Source organism: Lithobates pipiens, unplaced genomic scaffold, assembly GCF_037356315.1.
Source record: "Lithobates pipiens isolate NorthernLeopardFrog02 unplaced genomic scaffold, aLitPip1_a1.2 Scaffold_16, whole genome shotgun sequence".
NCBI lineage: Eukaryota > Metazoa > Chordata > Amphibia > Anura > Ranidae > Lithobates > Lithobates pipiens.
In genome coordinates, this window is record NW_027507748.1 from 437,422,412 (window position 1) to 437,440,637 (window position 18,226).

General features: G+C 42.6%; 1 protein-coding gene across 1 annotated transcript in view; it reads left to right on the forward strand.

Moving 5' to 3' along the window:
• Window positions 1-13,419, forward strand: part of SLC9A4 (solute carrier family 9 member A4) — a 90,674-nt gene extending 77,255 nt beyond the window's left edge. Inside the window, exons 10-12 of the mRNA XM_077482670.1 lie at window positions 4,358-4,477; window positions 10,027-10,111; window positions 12,229-13,419. Of these exons, the coding sequence (XP_077338796.1) occupies window positions 4,358-4,477; window positions 10,027-10,111; window positions 12,229-12,509 (486 nt within the window). The 3' untranslated portion in view covers window positions 12,510-13,419. The remainder of the gene's footprint in view (window positions 1-4,357; window positions 4,478-10,026; window positions 10,112-12,228) is intronic.
• Window positions 13,420-18,226: the final 4,807 nt, after the last annotated feature.

Sequence of the window (18,226 nt, forward strand, 5' to 3'; positions counted from 1 at the left end):
TTTCGTCACACCCCAGTCCCCATTCCCAACTCTTTCTTCGTAAAAATAGACCAAGCTATTACCTCTTTCGTTTGGGCAGGGACGACACCAAGAGTAGCCAAACGCGTGTTGCAGTTATCCCTAACGGAAGAAGGTCTGTCCCTGCCGAACTTTAGGAAGTGCTACTGGGCAACGGTATTGGTGACATTACCAACCCGACGGTCAATCTCGAGGCAGCAATTCTGGGATCATATTCCGAACTCAGTAACCTGGTTTATAGAGGCCCGAGATATGGTCCCCAAGTTACCACACCTATGGCAACGATGGCGAAGGTATGGAAGACAGGTATCCCTATACTTTAATGATCCGAATTCTGCCTCTCCGCATATCCCGTTAAGGGGTAACCCTACAATACCACATCTCCAGTCTATTCCAGACCCTCAGGTCTGGGCCAGGCATTGGATCCGGACGTTGCGTCACATTTTTAAGGAGGCTATCCTCCTTTCGTTTGCAGAACTTAAAAGTAAATATCATCTTCCCCCCTGGATGTTCTTCAGATATATGCAGCTCAGGCATGCAGTCCGGGAGCAATTCTGCAATGGGATAGAACTCGTCGTCCACTCGGTCGAATCCCTCCTCACGGCTACCAGCATAGATTGCACGCTGTCCTCCATTTACTTTAGACTCGCTTGCAAAAATACCTCTAGAGTGTTCCCATCATTTACTAAATGGCAACTAGATGTCCCAGCCCTGACTGAGGAGGATTGATCAGAGGGTCTGCAACAATGCATCCCACTCATGATCTCGGCTAGGGACAGATTTGTGTAACTGAAATTTTTGCACAGGGTGTACTACACTCCACATAGGTTGTCCACTATTTACCCAAAGATAGAGAATACGTGTCCCAAGTGCAGGCAGGCAGTGGGGACCTTCTTTCATGTGGTCTGGTCATGCCCGGTGCTTCAAAATTATTGGCGGGTGGCAGGCAACAATGGAGTGGCGGGTTTACATCTGGATATGGATCCGCTGGCTTTTCTTCTAGGCATCACAGACAATTTGGCAACTACTAAGCATACCAAATTGTTTGTGTTTTACGCAGCATACTATGCTAGGAAGGAGATCCTTCTCAGGTGTAAGCTCCCGGATCCCCCAACGCTGCAGGCGTGGCGTGCTCTGATTAATGCGGTACTACCACTTTATAAACTTACCTACAGTGGTGTGAAAAAGTGTTTGCCCCCTTCCTCATTTCCTGTTCCTTTGCATGTTTGTCACACTTAAGTGTTTCGGAACATCAAACCAATTTAAACAATAGTCAAGGACAACACAAGTAAACACAAAATGCAATTTGTAAATGAAGGTGTTTATTATTAAAGGTGAAAAAAAATCCAAACCATCATGGCCCTGTGTGAAAAAGTGATTGCCCCCCTTGTTAAAACATACTATAACTGTGGTTGTCCACACCTGAGTTCAATTTCTCTAGCCACACCCAGGCCTGATTATTGCCACACCTGTTCACAATCAAGGCATCACTTAAATAGGATCTGCTTGACACAGTAAGGTCCACCAGAAGATCCTTAAAAGCTACACATCATGCCGAGACCCAAAGAAATTCAGGAACAATTGAGAAAGAAAGTAATTGAGATCTATCAGTCTGGAAAGGGTTATAAAGCCATTTCCAAAGCTTTGGGAATCCAGCGAACCACAGTGAGAGCCATTATCCACAAATGGCAAAGACATGGAACAGTGGTGAACCTTCCCAGGAGTGGCCGGCCGCCCAAAATTACCCCAAGAGCGCAGCGACGACTCATCCAAGAGGTCACAAAAGACCCCACAACAACGTCCAAGGAACTGCAGGCCTCACTTGCCTCAGTTAAGGTCAGCGTTCATGCCTCCACCATCAGGAAAAGACTGGGCAAAAATGGCCTGCATGGCAGAGTTCCAAGGAGAAAACCACTGCTGAGCAAAAAGAACATCAAAGCTCGTCTCAATTTCTCCACAACACATCTTGATGATCCCCAAGACTTTTGGGACAACATTCTGTGGACCGATGAGACAAAAGTGGAACTCTTTGGAAGGTGTGTGTCCAAGTATATCTGGCGTAGAAGGAACACTGCATTTCATAAAAAGAACATTATACCAACAGTAAAATATGGTGGTGGTAGTGTGATGGTCTGGGGCTGTTTTGCTGCTTCAGGACCTGGAAGACTTGCCGTGATAAAAGGAACTATGAATTCTGCTGTCTACCAAGAGATCCTGAAGGAGAATGTCCGACCATCTGTTCGTGTACTCAAGCTGAAACGAACTTGGGTTCTGCAGCAGGACAATGATCCTAAACACACCAGCAAGTCCACCACCGAATGGCTGAAGAAAAACAAAATGAAGACTTTGGAGTGGCCTAGCCAAAGTCCTGACCTGAATCCTATTGAGATGTTGTGGTACGACCTTAAAAAGGCCGTTCATGCTCGAAAACCCTCTAATGTAACTGAATTAGGACAATTCTGCAAATTCTGCAAAGATGAGTGGGCCAAAATTCCTCCAGGACGCTGTAAAAGCCTCATTGCACGTTATCGCAAACGCTTGGTTGCAGTTGTTGCTGCTAAGGGTGGCCCAACCAGTTATTAGGTTTAGGGGGCAATCACTTTTTCACACATGGCCATGATGGTTTGGATTTTTTTCACCTTTAATAATAAACACCTTCATTTACAAATTGCATTTTGTGTTTACTTGTGTTGTCCTTGACTATTGTTTAAATTGGTTTGATGTTTCGAAACACTTAAGTGTGACAAACATGCAAAGGAACAGGAAATGAGGAAGGGGGCAAACACTTTTTCACACCACTGTACATGGGCCGTAACTGCCCGCAGAAGTTTGACAGAATATGGGCGGCCTGGACAGAAGCTAGACATTTAACACTATAAACGAGAGGTGTTGCTCCCTACATGGGGATTTAGTTAGATTACAGACATGGCAAATACCCTATATATACTTATGCCGCGTGCACACGGTCGGACTGTTTGACGTACTTAGTCCGTCATACAATCCGACGGACAATCCGTCGTACTTTCCACTGAACGGACTTGACCACACACGGATACACAAACAGTCCGTCGAAAGCTTGCGCGATGACGTGTACAGCATGTACGACGGGACTAGAAATAGGAAGTCCAAGACACAGCAAAGCACCCTTCCGCCGTGTAAATCCTTTCTGGGCATGCGCCATTCTTAGTCCGTCGAACTAGCATACTGACGACCGTATTGTCCGCTGAAACCAAAGTACGACGGACAGATTTTTGGAAAAACCGAAAATCTTAGTACTCCGGACTGCACGCTGAAAAAGTCCGCTGAAGCCCACACACGAGCGGATTGTCCGCTGAAATGTGTTTCAACGGACTAAGTACGTCAAACAGTTCGACCGTGTGTACGCAGCATCAGGAAAACCTTATATAACTGACGACACCAAATAACTGTAATGGGCCAATGGATCCGATTCCTCTCCTCCCCTCCCCCTTGCCCCTCTCTCTTTTTTCCCCTCTCCTGCCCTATGTCACAGTCCTGATTGTTATCTACTGCCTGTTCCCTGGTGGGATGGCTGCTGCTCTCCCCCTCTCTCCTCTCCGTCTCTCCCCTCTTCCTTTTCCCTTCCTTGCCTCCCTGTTTTTTGTTTTTCTTTTCTTCTTTCCTCCCCCCTCCTTGAATTTCTCTAACAAACGGATCCTTTAGACATATAATAGCTCCTCAGGGTAAGAGGAATGCTGATGCTTACTAGACCCTGCAGTCTGAGTTAAACTGGGAAATTGGTCTTCCAACAAAAAACTGAATGATGACTTTAATAAGATGATTCCTTGTTGTTCGGTATAAATATGTTTAAACCAATATGATCTGTATACTCTGTACATCTGAGTTCCTGTCTCAAATGTATTCTCTGCATTTACAAGTGTAATGTGTAACTGATTTAATAAACATTCCTTTGTAAAAAAAAAAAAAAGAGTAGGTCCAGTAGTCCCTGCCATTTCCTACCGTCAAAAAAAAATGTACACAGGATGTAAATATCAAAGGGACCTTAATTATTTATCTGCAGAAAATAATTTGTTAATTTTAACTTAGACAAGTAGATTGGTGGTGACAAAAACAAATGAAAATCCATAACCCTCTGATGGCTTACAATAGGTATAAGTTAAAAGAAAGTCCAAACATAAATGAAGTAAACCGCATTTTCAGATGTTTTATGGACACGTTGAAATAATAACTCCAACCAAACAATGTTTGCTCTTTTTTTCAGGTTCTTGGTACACAACTCAATACAATGATGATGAATCTTACAAATAAGGAATGTTGTCTTACAAACATTGTTGCACTAAGTTTTGACCTTCTCTTTTAGACATCTTCATATGTAAAGTATAATTTACCAAAAGAAGATAATGAAAGACAAAACAGAGAAATCCTTACTCGTCGCTATTCAAGTATGAGGAAAGGAAACAGTCTGCCCTGGGGAAGACAGGTAATAGACAAATAGTTTTTACACACACACACACACATACATATATATATATATATATATATATATATATATATATATATATAGATATATATACACATATACACAGGTAAATTGACCCACAAGACTTGTTTGTGGTTTATCATAATACATACTAATTTTGTCTTCTTCTGTCTCTGCTCAAGTAGGGGATATGTAACTATAATTAGATGGATGTGACACACAAAAATAACCTCCGTCATAGAGTGCACTTTTTGTGAAAATCTCTTTCAATTATGCAAGGATGATTATCCCAACTGACTAGGGGTGCAACGGATCAAAAAACTCACGGAACGGATCGTTCCTCGGATCAGAGTCACGGATCGGATCATTTTTCAGATCAGCAAATAATTGAATTTGCAAAAACCTGTGAAAATTCCACCACCATATAGTCCCCACTGTGATATCCTCATCATCTCCCCCACTGTAATATCCACAATCTCCCCCACTGTAATATTGGCTGAGTATGACTGGGTACGGCTGAGCATGGCTGAGTATTGCAGAATATGGCTGGGTATTACAGAGTATGGCTGGGTATTACAGAGTATGTTTCAGAGTATGGCTGGGTATTGCAGAGTATGGCTGGGTATTGGCAGAGTATGGGTGGGTATCGCAGATTATGGCTGGGTATCGCAGAGTATGGCTGGGTATCGCAGAGTATTACAGAGTATGGCTGGGTATTGCAGAGTATGGCTGGGTATCGAAGAGTATTACAGAGTATGGCTGGGTATGGCTGAGTATGGCTGAGTATGGCAGAGTATGGCTGGGTATGGCAGAGTATGGCTGGGTATGGCTGGGTTATGGCAGAGTATTGACTGGGTTATGGCAGAGTATTGACTGGGTTATGGCAGAGTATTGGCGGGGGTTATGGCAGGGTATGGCAGGTTATTGGCAGAGTATTGGCAGGGTATTGCTGGGTATTGGCAGGGTATGACAGAGTATTGGCAGGGTATTGCCGGGTATTGCAGAGTATTGGCAGGGTATTGCAGGGTATTGGCAGGGCATTGCTGGGTATTGGCTGGGTATTGCAGAGTATTGGCAGGGTATTGCAGGGTATGGCAGGGTATGGCAGAGTATTGGCAGAGTATGGCAGAGTATTGGCAGGGTATTGCAGAGTATTGGCAGGGTATTGCAGAGTATTGACTGGGTATTGCAGAGTATTGGAAGGGTATTGGCAGAGTATTGGAAGGGTATTGGCAGAGTATTGGAAGGGTATTGGCAGAGTATTGGCAGGGTATTGCAGAGTATTGGCAGGGTATGGCAGAGTATTGGCTGGGTATGGCAGAGTATTGGCTGGGTTTGGCAGAGTATTGGCTGGGTATTGCAGAGTATTGGCTGGGTATTGCAGAGTATTGGCTGGGTATGGAGGGGTGGCTGTCACAGAGCAGCGCTGTGGGCACTACAGATCCAGCTCACAGTGTTGCTGACACCGATCTCTCCCCTCCACTGTACAGATCAGTACAGAGAGGGGAGGGAGGAACCAGCGTCATGTCATTTGAAGGAGCGATCACAGTGTAAACGGCCTGGGTGTAGAAAGATGACCACCGCTTCGGAGTAGGCTGAAGCCGCGGCCTTTCCTAAGGCCGAGTCTGCGGAGAGCTCCGCGGAGCGCGGTGTGTGCTGATCCAAGCGGGGTTTATTGGTGTTATTGTTTCTGACACTAAATGGCAATTTTCAACTTTGCTGGCCACAAATGTCTTTGGCTGCTGGGACACATGTGGCTACACAGTACCATTGGTTGTTATGACACAGGCAATCGCTGCATCCTAGCTACCAAGGATCCTGCTGCCTGCTGGCTTGCTAAAAAAATGTAAATAAGTCAATGGGCCTCAGGTGTGATGCCATTGACTAAATGTGTTATAATACTATATTTAGTCAGTGAGATCTGACAGCATCACCAAACGATTTGTTTACTTCCACCAACCAAGCTGTCATCTGTAGAGCCAGTCCATGGGGAAAATATAATCTTGTGCAGGTTGTTGTGTTTCTGCTAGTGTGTCATAGGGATTATCATCCATTATAACTGATAATGGACAACATGGTTGTCAGGAACTCTTTTGTTCATAATTTTTCCAATCTCCTGTACCTCCAGGCCAGTAAATATAGCATTCTGGGGGGCAGTCATGTACCAGTGTCAGAAACCATGAACCAGACCGAGACAGGAGTACAATTAAATCACACTTGTTTATTAATAAAAAATAAAAAGGTAAATAGAGTAAGCGTAGTCAAAGCATAGCCAGAATCCACTAACCGGATCGAGTAGTTAGCCAGTCCAGAGTTCAATAACCAGATCGGGTAATCAGCCAGGCCAGAAGTCAGGGATCCAAGTGGAGCAACAGCAAGCAGGGTAAGGAGCCAGAAGGGATGTCAGCAAGCCAGTCTTTAAACAGAACCACAGGAGATAGTTTCTTGTGATGTGACCTAGGCAAAGGCAGAGATGAAGTAAGCTGGACAGTTTTAAGTAGGCAGGTCAGACGAGTAGGATCAGGAACAGCTGGTGACTGTGGAGAAAGATGAGAGCTGGCAATTAGCCGACAGCTGAGCAGCCAGCCCAGAGAAGGAAGGGCTAAGCCAGCCCTGACAACCAGTAGGTTAGGTTTGCTTGGCTTATAGGAATGGGGACTGCTATAGGTGATACTATACCAAGCTGTATTCCCTGGGCACTCATATAGAGGCAAGCATTACAGTACACTTGGTTAATGTTTGTGATACACAAAATACAGTATGTCTGGTACATAATCAGTCCAAACACTGAAAAGTGCTCACACATGTGGTATCCCCATATGCTCGTTCTGTGTGTGAGAAATGTCATATTAAAGCAGAACTTCACCCTAAAGGTAAAGATACCTTTGGTAGGTACTGGCTCCCATGTCCGGTCAAATTGTCTAGGTGATTCCACTGAAAGTTAGGCACCCCTGGCCACAGCCTTCTGGGACATGTCACAGGTCCCAGCAGGCTGCAGAACATTCACACAGCATAGCATAGCTTGCGCATGTGCAGTGGTAAGTCAGCTGTGAAGCTGCAAGGAGTCACAGACAGCTTCCCAAACTAAATGGACTCAAAGAGCGGCGAAGATCTGGCCCAGGTGAGGATGGCTCTGGATTCTAGGACAAGTACATTTCTTTTTTTTTAAAGTCAGCAGTATTTGTAGCTTTTGGGGGTGTTTGTACTGTCCTGGCATTTTAGGGCCTCAAGAACAGAGATTATATATTAACTGCATACTGTAGATCTATCTATCTATCTATCTATATCTATCTATATCTATCTATCTATCTATCTATCTATCTATCTATCTATCTATCTATCTATCTATCTATCTATCTATCTATCTATCTATCTATCTATCTATCTATTATACTGTATACACCATTTTTTGTAGACTTGATAACTTTCACACAAACTAAATAATATACATATAATTTTTTGTAACCAAAGAAGTGTAGCAGAATACATTTTTGCCCACATTTATGAACAAAGATGAATTATTTGCAAAACACTAACAAAATGTGTTTTTTTTCTTTTTCTTTAAAAAAAAAAAAACAAGTCACGATTAAATACCACCAAAAGAAAGCTCTATCTGTCTGAAAAATAATATAGAATTAATGTGGATACAGTGTTGCATCACTGCTTAATTGTCATTGAAAATTAGACATGTGCAAAAGGAAAAAATTTGTTTAGTTTCGTTTCGTTTTAATTCGTTAATTCATTAATTTCGTTTAGTTATATTCGTTAACTTCCTTAAATTTGTTTTCGGATTTCGTTTAGTTTTCTACCGAATTCGAAAAATCGGCCACATTCGAAAATATTTCAACCAAATTCGAAAATATTTCTACAGGATTCGAAATGATTTCAACATGATTCGACATTATTTCAACCACATTCGAAAATATTTTGTGACCCTACTTTAGGGCCATGTATCTCGGGGTCACTTGGTGCTAGAAACTCCAAATTTGGATATGTTGTAGTGCTAGTACTATTGTGTTTGCATACCAAATTTGGGTTTTTTAGCTATAAGTGACCCCGAGATATGTGGCCCCAAAATTGGGTTGCAAAATGTTATTCTCTGCTCTAATAACTAATAACATTTTGCGACCCGATTTTGGGGCCACATATCTCGGGGTCACTTACAGCTAGAAACCCCAAATTTGGTATGCAAAAACAATAATACTAGCACTACAACATATCCAAATTTGAAGTGTCTAGCACCAAGTGACCCCGAGATACATGGCCCTAAATTCGGGTCACAAAATATTTTCGAATGCGGTTGAAATAATGTTGAATCATGTTGATATCATTTCGAATGCAGTTGAAATAATGTTGAATCATGTTGAAATAATTTCAAATGCATTCGAAATTATTTCAACATGATTCGACATTATTTCAACCACATTCGAAAATATTTTGTGACCGGACTTTAGGGCCATGTATCTCGAGGTCACTTGGTGCTAGAAACTCTGCTCTAATAACTAATAACATTTTGCGACCCGATTTTGGGGCCACATATCTCGGGGTCACTTATAGCTAGAAACCAATAATACTAGCACTACAACATATCCAAATTTGAAGTGTCTAGCACCAAGTGTCCCCGAGATACATGGCCCTAAAGTCGGGTCACAAAATATTTTCGAATGCGGTTGAAATAATGTTGAATCATGTTGATATCATTTCGAATGCAGTTGAAATAATGTCGAATGCGGTTGAAATAATTTCGAATAATGTCGAAGTCATTCAAATTCATTCATTATATTTCTTTCGTATTCGTTGTCATTTGTTATTTTTTTATTCGGACATTCGGATGCATCCGAATGTCCAAAAGATGCAAAATTCGGCCGAATTTCGATTCGTTACGAAACGAATTGCACAAGCCTATTGAAAATATGACGGTGCTGAAAACTGAAAAAGATCTGTACAGAAAGTGGGGTTAACATGCCAGTCATCAAGTGATTAAAGGAATTGTGCATGTTTAATGTTTTGCTTTAAGCCTTATTAAATAACCTACTCCTACTAAGCTGTTTTTTTTTGCATTGGTTCATGTCCCTCATAGCAGTCACAGTTCCCTATGCCTGCTGTTTGGCAATTCCTTGCCTATTAGCCTTGAAAATGGGCAGAATTGATTTTCAGGATTTGTCTCCAATTGACTTCAATGGGATCTGCATTAACTTCCACAAGATTTTACAGTGACTTTGCTAAACAGCCCCTGAATTGAATGCAAGCACATTCACTCATCACTGGTCTTGTACAAAGGTTTTCAATTAAAATTTTCCATTAAAACTGATCAATGAAACACAGCCAAGAATTTTTGTATTATAAAATAAGCATGTACTAAAACGTGTTACACTTAAGTATGGGAGCAGGTACAAATGTCAGTTTTGTAATTCTTAGTACTAACCATGTCAAGATACATGAAATAAAGTTCTGTTGCAGGTTAACCTTGTTAGGTTAGAAAATGCAAAGAAATGTTTCTTTAAATTCCTTTGTGATTTGTTTTTATTGTCCTAACTTCTATTGCACAGACAAATGCCCGGAATGTACGCTATTTATCACTGCCCCATGACTGTTATAACACAAGAGAAGAATATAACCTGCAATTTTTGCAAGGTAATTTCCATATTAACAAAACATTATTAATATTAATATGTTTGTCCTTATAATCTTTTACATAAAGCATCCTACATTTACTATAATATTTCTACAGATTGTCCTTCTTTGGTACAATACAGTGAGCAAAATGTGACATATTTATGTAGCACTGACCCCCGAAGGAGCTGCTGGTTTTATTTGGGTTTACCGTTACCTCACCTGCTCGCTTCTCTGTCTCCGGGGTCCCATTGGAAAATAGCCCAAAGAATGTTAAATCCAGCACTTAGTCCTTTTTCACAGATTTTTTTGGGATAAGCACAAAGTCCTTCAATAGAGGGTCAAAGGGTTAAGGGGAGTTCAGGCACTTGATAATTGTGGGTTAGAGGTATTGGTCAGATCCAGAGCAGAAATAGCTCCACAGACTGGATCCAGCAACCACTGGATAGGCCCCTCTCACCTAGCAATCAGTGGGATGATCAAACAAAGTCTCTGCCACAGACTTGTATATTGAACTAAAATATTCTTGAGAGATTCTGAACAAATTTAAAGAACTGCCATACAGTACCAGTTTTCTTTCAGCCGAACCGGCGATACTGTATGGGTGTTGATCCGGGTTGCGTCCTCCAACTGGGTTCCCAGGCTCCTCCAGAGATACCAGCCTTGTACTCGGTGCTCTCCTAGAAAAGTCCTCCCCTGGGTCCTTCAGTTTTCTTGGACTCTCCCCGCAGGCAGGAAAGCACAGGACCACCCCTGAATCAGTAGGCCCCAAGACTCCTGGGCCTACCCTCTCAGTTGCAGAGCCTCGGGCCAGCCGGCCTCGAGGCGCAGGATCATGAGACACACACCCCAGGCCAGGAGGGCCATGAGGTCGGGATGGTGAACCCCGGAAAGAGCTCTCACAAAATGGTGTCAGTATCTTAAATACCCTCTCCCAGAATGCACAGCAGAGATACCACTCCCACTGAGCTATTTCCGAGCAACAGGTGGTATTCAATACATCCAGCTTGTTACATTTCTACACCCACTGGCGGTGAAAGCGACACCCACGGTCAAATGTAAATTAGTGCAACCCAGCTGAACTGATACAGAAACCAGAACTTTTTTTAAATAATTAATCTGAGCCCAACTACAGCTTCAGACAACTTAATTTTGAAAAACAGTAGCTTCTGCTCATTAGGAGCAGGGTGCTACTTTTAGTATGTCTGTGTGTAAATGAAAACAAATTACTAGAGGCTCAGTCAATGAAGTCATGTTTTTAATGTAGAAAACAAATATTAAAAAGTTTACAGAATAATCATCAATAGTTATAAGGTGAAACAGTGTAAATTTAAAACAGTACTGGGCTCTAGTCATGTGATGTTAAAGTGTTACTAAACCCACAACAGGAAAATCAGTCTGTATGTGCAGTAAAGCATGCTTGTTATACTGACTGTAGAACCTAAGGAGTTAATCCCTGCATTTTGTAAGAAAAGGCTGTTTGATCTTGTATGTACATACCCTGCCCTTCTTGCATTGCCCCCAAAACATTTCTAGCTAGTGGAGTCAGTCTACACATGCTCAGTTTGGTGTGTATTGCTAGAGAGTTTTTTTTTCTTGAGAGTGTACTGCCTCTAAACTACCCCATGCACACATAGGCTTTTAGCAGCATTTAGTGGCAGGGGCTTTTAGGAGCAGAAAAAAACACTGCCAGGGCATCCAGGAGCAGCAGAGTTTTGGAGAAAAAAATGCTTTGGTGCTTGTAAATGCATGTAAATGCATCAAATGGGCGTTAATGCTAGGTGTGTTAAGTTCTTGAGTGTTAATTCATTTCAATGGCCAGAATAAATTATTATTCTGGCCAATTCAAATAATTAACTAACACCCAAGCTTTTGACACTTGTAAATGCACCTAAATACATTGCACACTTTTGCAAGCATCAGGCTTTTTTTTTTGCTACTGGCAGGAGGAAAAACTTTTAGCAGAGTTTGCAAAACATCCTGCATGAGGCCTAATATTTCTGTGACAAATTAAAAAGCCTTATATTGATTTAGTCCACAAATTGGCCATTAGAGATTAGTACTACATTTTCTTTGGGGGTTTTTTCTACATATTTTTATGGATATTTACAATCATGATTTTTTTTTGTTTGTTTCAGATCAAGATAATGATAGCGATTCTGCGTTTTTGGAGCCAGCAGGGATCCTAACTAGGCCTGGTACCAATTTACCACATTCTCCATCACAAAATCTTAAAGAAAATGCTGGAATGGAGGAAACTAGGAGTAGGAGTAGAACAGGGATTTGGCCAATCAAGAAGAATGAGCCCCTGAAACAGCTCATTGCAAGACCAATATATCAGCCAACTAAAAAGAAGCCATATTTTGATATAGTCCTTGAGGAAGATGATGACCATGTGGATAGTCATGACATCCTATAGAAGTAGATTAAATAAAATATGGGGACCTGAAGTAATGCTAAACATTTAAAAAACTGCAGACACTGGGCATTGAGCACAAACTGGTAAGATGAACATATATACTTGGTGAGAAAAGATTTATTGAAAAATGGATTACAGAGCCATCAAGTAGTCAATGTTTTTGAATTATTTATTGGAGAATAAGGATATTGTATATTGTTACTTTAAAGTAGACGTCCACCCTAACACTAAAATGTTAGTGTTAGGGTGGACTTTGTTAAAAAAAAAAAAAAATCTACAGACATCCACTAACCTATCTAGTCCTGTAAAGAAGAAATCAGTATACATACCTTTTCTGAAGCCAATCCGGTCCGGTCTCCAGTGGAAAAGCTCTACAGAGGACACAGCCGACAACGCCTGTCAAATAAATGGGAAGTGACGACACCATAGAGTTACTATGGATCTTCCATTGTTGGCTGCCTCCTCTGCACCCATCTCTACAGCAAAGCCGCAGCTGACAGCTCAGCATGGAATCCAGTCAGATCAGCTTCAAACATGCTATGTTGACTGATGGTGTTAGATCGTGGATGTCTGTAGATGCAGAGATACTTATTTTTTCCTGAAACTCACATGACTAAGAAATCATGTACTATGACCAGCAGCACCAAAAACTCAGTATACGGAAGGATGACCTAAACATTTCCAATTTGACTTATTTAGACTTTTACAAAAAGGTTTTTCAAGATTGCCTTTATCACTTGTTGGTACCACAAGCACTCGCCCAACCACAGTGTTTTTTCATGGATAATGGATAATATACTGTATTTATGTAAATGCCATTGTTCTAAATCTTGGAACTGGAGTATTATTCTGTGAAAGGTTAAAAATGTACTTTGAGTGTAATTAATTTATAATAAACCTCAAAACCAAATGGCTTTTTCAATGCTTCTAATTGTGGGTGTAGAAGCCATCTTGATCTTTTGCAAAGAGAGCCTGAATCTCTTAAAGGCCTTGTAGGTTAGGACCTAAGAAGTAAACACTATTAAAATTAGTAGATGAAGTTTTGATTCTTTTTCATATTTTTCTTATGTAAGCTTTCAGGAAGAAAATCAGGGACAGACAGCAATGAGGGAAAGAAGGGAATTTGTGCCCGTACCAGTACTATGAACATATGTTGGGTTGGTGTCCATGAATGGAAGTCACCACATCATAGCAGAACTCATAGTCAGAAGCATCTTTTTGTCATTGTATAGCTACCTCCTCCCATTACAGACCTGCAATCATAGCATATAAAATTGGCTAGCACACTACACTAGCAGATTTTGAAACAAAGTTCATACGAATATTTATATGATCATTCACATGAAAATTTTTAGTACATTCTATGACTTGATGAATGTTGTTCAATAGTACTTCAAAATGTAATTTGCTTTTAATATCTGATTTTGGAATGAATATAAATTTACAAACAAAAAACACATACACTGTTAAAAATTGGTCAGTCTGAGAAAATATTTAAATTCTTTGCCATGGAATTTTTTCATCACTGTGGTCGGGACAACAATTTTACCACACTAATGATTAGAAAAGTGAACAAATGTTCTTAACCACTTTCAGACCGGACCATTTTGCTGGTAAATGACCAGAGGTCTTTTTACACTTTGGCACTGCGCTGCTTTAACTGGTAATTGCGCGGTCATGCAATGTTGTACCCAAACAAAATTTGCGTCCTTTTCTTCCCACAAATAGAGCTTTCTTTTGATGGTATTTGATTGCCTCTGCGATTTTTATTTTTTGCGATATAAACGTAAAAAGACCGTAAATTTTGAAAAAAAATGATATTTTCTACTTTTTGTTATTAGAAAAATCCAATAAACTCAATTTTAGTCATACATTTAGGACAAAATGTATTCAGCCACATGTCTTTGGTAAAAAAAAAGTCAATAATTGTATATTTATTGGTTTGCGCAAAAGTTGTCACATCTACAAACTAAGGTACGTTTTCTGGAATTTACGCAGCTTTTAGTTTACGACTGCCTATCTCATTTCTTGAGGTGCTAAAATGACAGGGCAGTACAAAACCCCCCCAAATGACCCCATTTTGGAAAGTAGACCCCCTAAGGAAATTGATAAGAGGCATGTTGAGCCCATTGAATATTTTATTTTTTTGCCTCAAGCGATTGAATAATGACAAAAAAAAAATTTTTTTTTTTTTTTTACACAAAGTTGTCACTAAATGATATATTGCTCACACATGCTATGGGCGTATGTGAAATGACACCCCAAAATAAATTCTGCTGCTTCTCCTGAGTACGGGGATACCACATATGTGGGACTTTTTGGGAGCCTAGCCGCGTACAGGGCCCCGAAAACCAAGCACCGCCTTCAGGCTTTCTAAGGGCGTCAATTTTTGATTTCACGCCTCACTACCTATTACAGTTTTGAAGGCCATAAAATGCCAAGATGGCACAAAACCCCCACAAATGACCCCATTTTAGAAAGTAGACACCCCAAGCTATTTGCTGAGAGGCATGTTGAGTCCATGGAATATTTTATATTTTGCCACAAGTTGCGGGAAAATTACAAACTTTTTTTTTTTTTTTTTTTTTTTCACAAAGTTGTCACTAAATGATATATTGCTCATGCATGCCATGGGCATATGTGAAATGACACCCCAAAATAAATTCTGCTGCTTCTCCTGAGTACGGGGATACCACATATGTGGGACTTTTTGGGAGCCTAGCCGCGTACGGGGCCCCGAAAACCAAGCACCGCCTTCAGGCTTTCTAAGGGCGTAATTTTTTGAGTTCACTTCTCACTACCTATTACAGTTTTGAAGGCCATAAAATGCCAAGATGGCACAAAACCCCCACAAATGACCCCATTTTAGAAAGTAGACACCCCAAGCTATTTGCTGAGAGGCATGTTGAGTCCATGGAATATTTTATATTTTGCCACAAGTTGCGGGAAAATTACAAACTTTTTTTTTTTTTCACAAAGTTGTCACTAAATGATATATTGCTCACGCATGCCATGGGCATATGTGAAATGACACCCCAAAATAAATTCTGCTGCTTCTCCTGAGTACGGGGATACCACATATGTGGGACTTTTTGGGAGCCTAGCCGCGTACGGGGCCCCAAAAACCAAGCACCGCCTTCAGGCTTTCTAAGGGCGTTACAGTTTTGAAGGCCATAAAATGCCAAGATGGCACAAACCCCCCCCCCCCAAATGACCCCATTTTAGAAAGTAGACACCCCTAAATTTAGGGGTACACTAGTGAGACTAGGTAATAAATGGCGGGTGCCCTGAAACTATAAAAAAATAACTAACCAACCAGCGTCACCTGTAACAGTTATATGGTGATCACTGGTGAAAGGGTTAACTAGGGGGCAATCAGGGGGCTTTATGCGGTAGTATATGGGGGTCCCTGGCGCTATAAAAAGCTGCGGCGAACCTAAATACCTACCTGCCTAACTAGCGTCACCTGTGACACTAATACAGCGATCAGAAAAACGATCGCTTATTAGGCTGGGTTCACACTGGAGCGATGCGGGAACGCCACGAATGCGCGGCGGGTTCCCGCATCGCATGCCTCCCGGCGGCAGTTCACACTGCCCTATGCGAACTGCTGGGAGTGTCAGTGAAATGTTAATGACACCCCCAGATCAGTTCGCATATCGCAGTGCGATCTGCAAACTTGGATCGCATGGTGTGAACACCCATGCGATCCGATTCTGCTGCGGACCAAAAAAAGGGTCCCGTGCGAGTTTGCGGCGGGTGCGACACGAATTCAGCCATACTATCTGTATAGCTGAACTCGAATCGCACAGAGATCGGATGTGATTTGCACTGCAGTGCGGTGCGAATCACATCCGTTCTCATAAACCGCTGCAATGTGAACCCAGCCTTAGTGACACTGGCGACGGGGGGTGATCACGGGGTTAAACCTTTATTGGGGGGGTTAGGGGGGTACCTTAGAACTAAAGGGGGCTAACCCTAACTGCCCTAACAGTTATTAGTCACAAATGACACCTGCCGGGTGATCAGGGGGTTAAACCTTTATTAGGTAATAAATGGCGGGTGCCCTGAAACTATAAAAAAATAACTAACCAACCAGCGTCACCTGTAACAGTTATATGGTGATCACTGGTGAAAGGGTTAACTAGGGGGCAATCAGGGGGCTTTATGCGGTAGTATATGGGGGTCCCTAGCGCTATAAAAAGCTGCGGCGAACCTAAATACCTACCTGCCTAACTAGCGTCACCTGTGACACTAATACGGCGATCAGAAAAATGATCGCTTATTAGGCTGGGTTCACACTGGAGCGATGCGGAAACGCCGCGAATCCGCGGCGGGTTCCCGCATCGCATGCCTCCCGGCGGCAGTTCACACTGCCCTATGCGAACTGCTGGGAGTGTCAGTGAAATGTTACTGACACCCCCAGATCAGTTCGCATATCGCAGTGCGATCTGCAAACTCGGATCGCATGGTGTGAACACCCATGCGATCCGATTCTGCTGCGGGCCAAAAAAAGGGTCCCGTGCGAATTTGCGGCGGGTGCGGCGGGTGTGGCGGGTGCGGCGGGTGCGGCGAATGGCTGAACTCGAATCGCACAGAGATCGGATGTGATTTGCACTGCAGTGCGGTGCGAATCACATTCGTTCTCATAAACCGCTGCAATGTGAACCCAGCCTTAGTGACACTGGCGACGGGGGGTGATCACGGGGTTAAACCTTTATTGGGGGGGTTAGGGGGGTACATTAGAACTAAAGGGGGCTAACCCTAACTGCCCTAACAGTTATTACAGTCACAAATGACACCAATGCAAAAAAAAAAAAAAAAAAAAAAAAATGACATTGGTGTCACTGTGACTGGGGGGCAGGGGTAATTGGGGGGGTGATCGGGGGGTAAAGGGGGGGTGTGAGTGTGCCTGGCATGTTCTACTGTGTGTGGGATGTGTTGGTGCAACTCACTGATCCGCTCTCCTCCGTGTCGGAACGAAAAATACCGACACGGAGGAGAGAATACATCACTTCCTCTCCTGTGTTTACATTACAGGAGAGGAAGTGATGTCACCGGGGATTTCCATTCGTCGGGAGCGATCGCGAGGGGGTGGCCATGAATGAATGGCCGTCCCCTCGTCCGGGATCGCTCCCGAACGAAAACCGACCGCCGCAGGCACCGGGCGGGGGCCCGATCGGGCCCCCGACCCGCGGGAGGCAAAGGACGTACATATATGTGCTTATGCCTGCCCGTGCCATTCTGATGACGTACATCGGCGTGAGGCGGTCGGCAAGTGGTTAAAAATCCTACTAGTGTATGGCCTGCTTAACTGATTCCCGGCCGTTGTATTGTCAAATGATGGGTGGGTGTGAGCACTCTCATTCTGGGAGGACATCATATTAAGTCCTCCCACTCTCGCTGCGCTTGCGTGCCTAGCGGGTCGTGTGGCGGTCGCTGGTGCGCTCTGTCCCTGGGACACAGTGCATCACCAATCTCAGTAAACAGCCAATGACGAGCTCTTTACCCATGTGGTCAGCTGTGTCCAATCACAACTGGTCACATGAAAACAAGGAAATGCCGGTTATTTCAGTACCTGAGGAGAGTAGAGACGATCAGTGGCATTCCCCCACAGGGGAGATCTGCACAGATAATCAGGGCACTGATAATCAGTGCCCTAATTATCAGTGTAGCCCCATCATTGTCCAGCAGTGATGCCAAATAGACATGTGCAT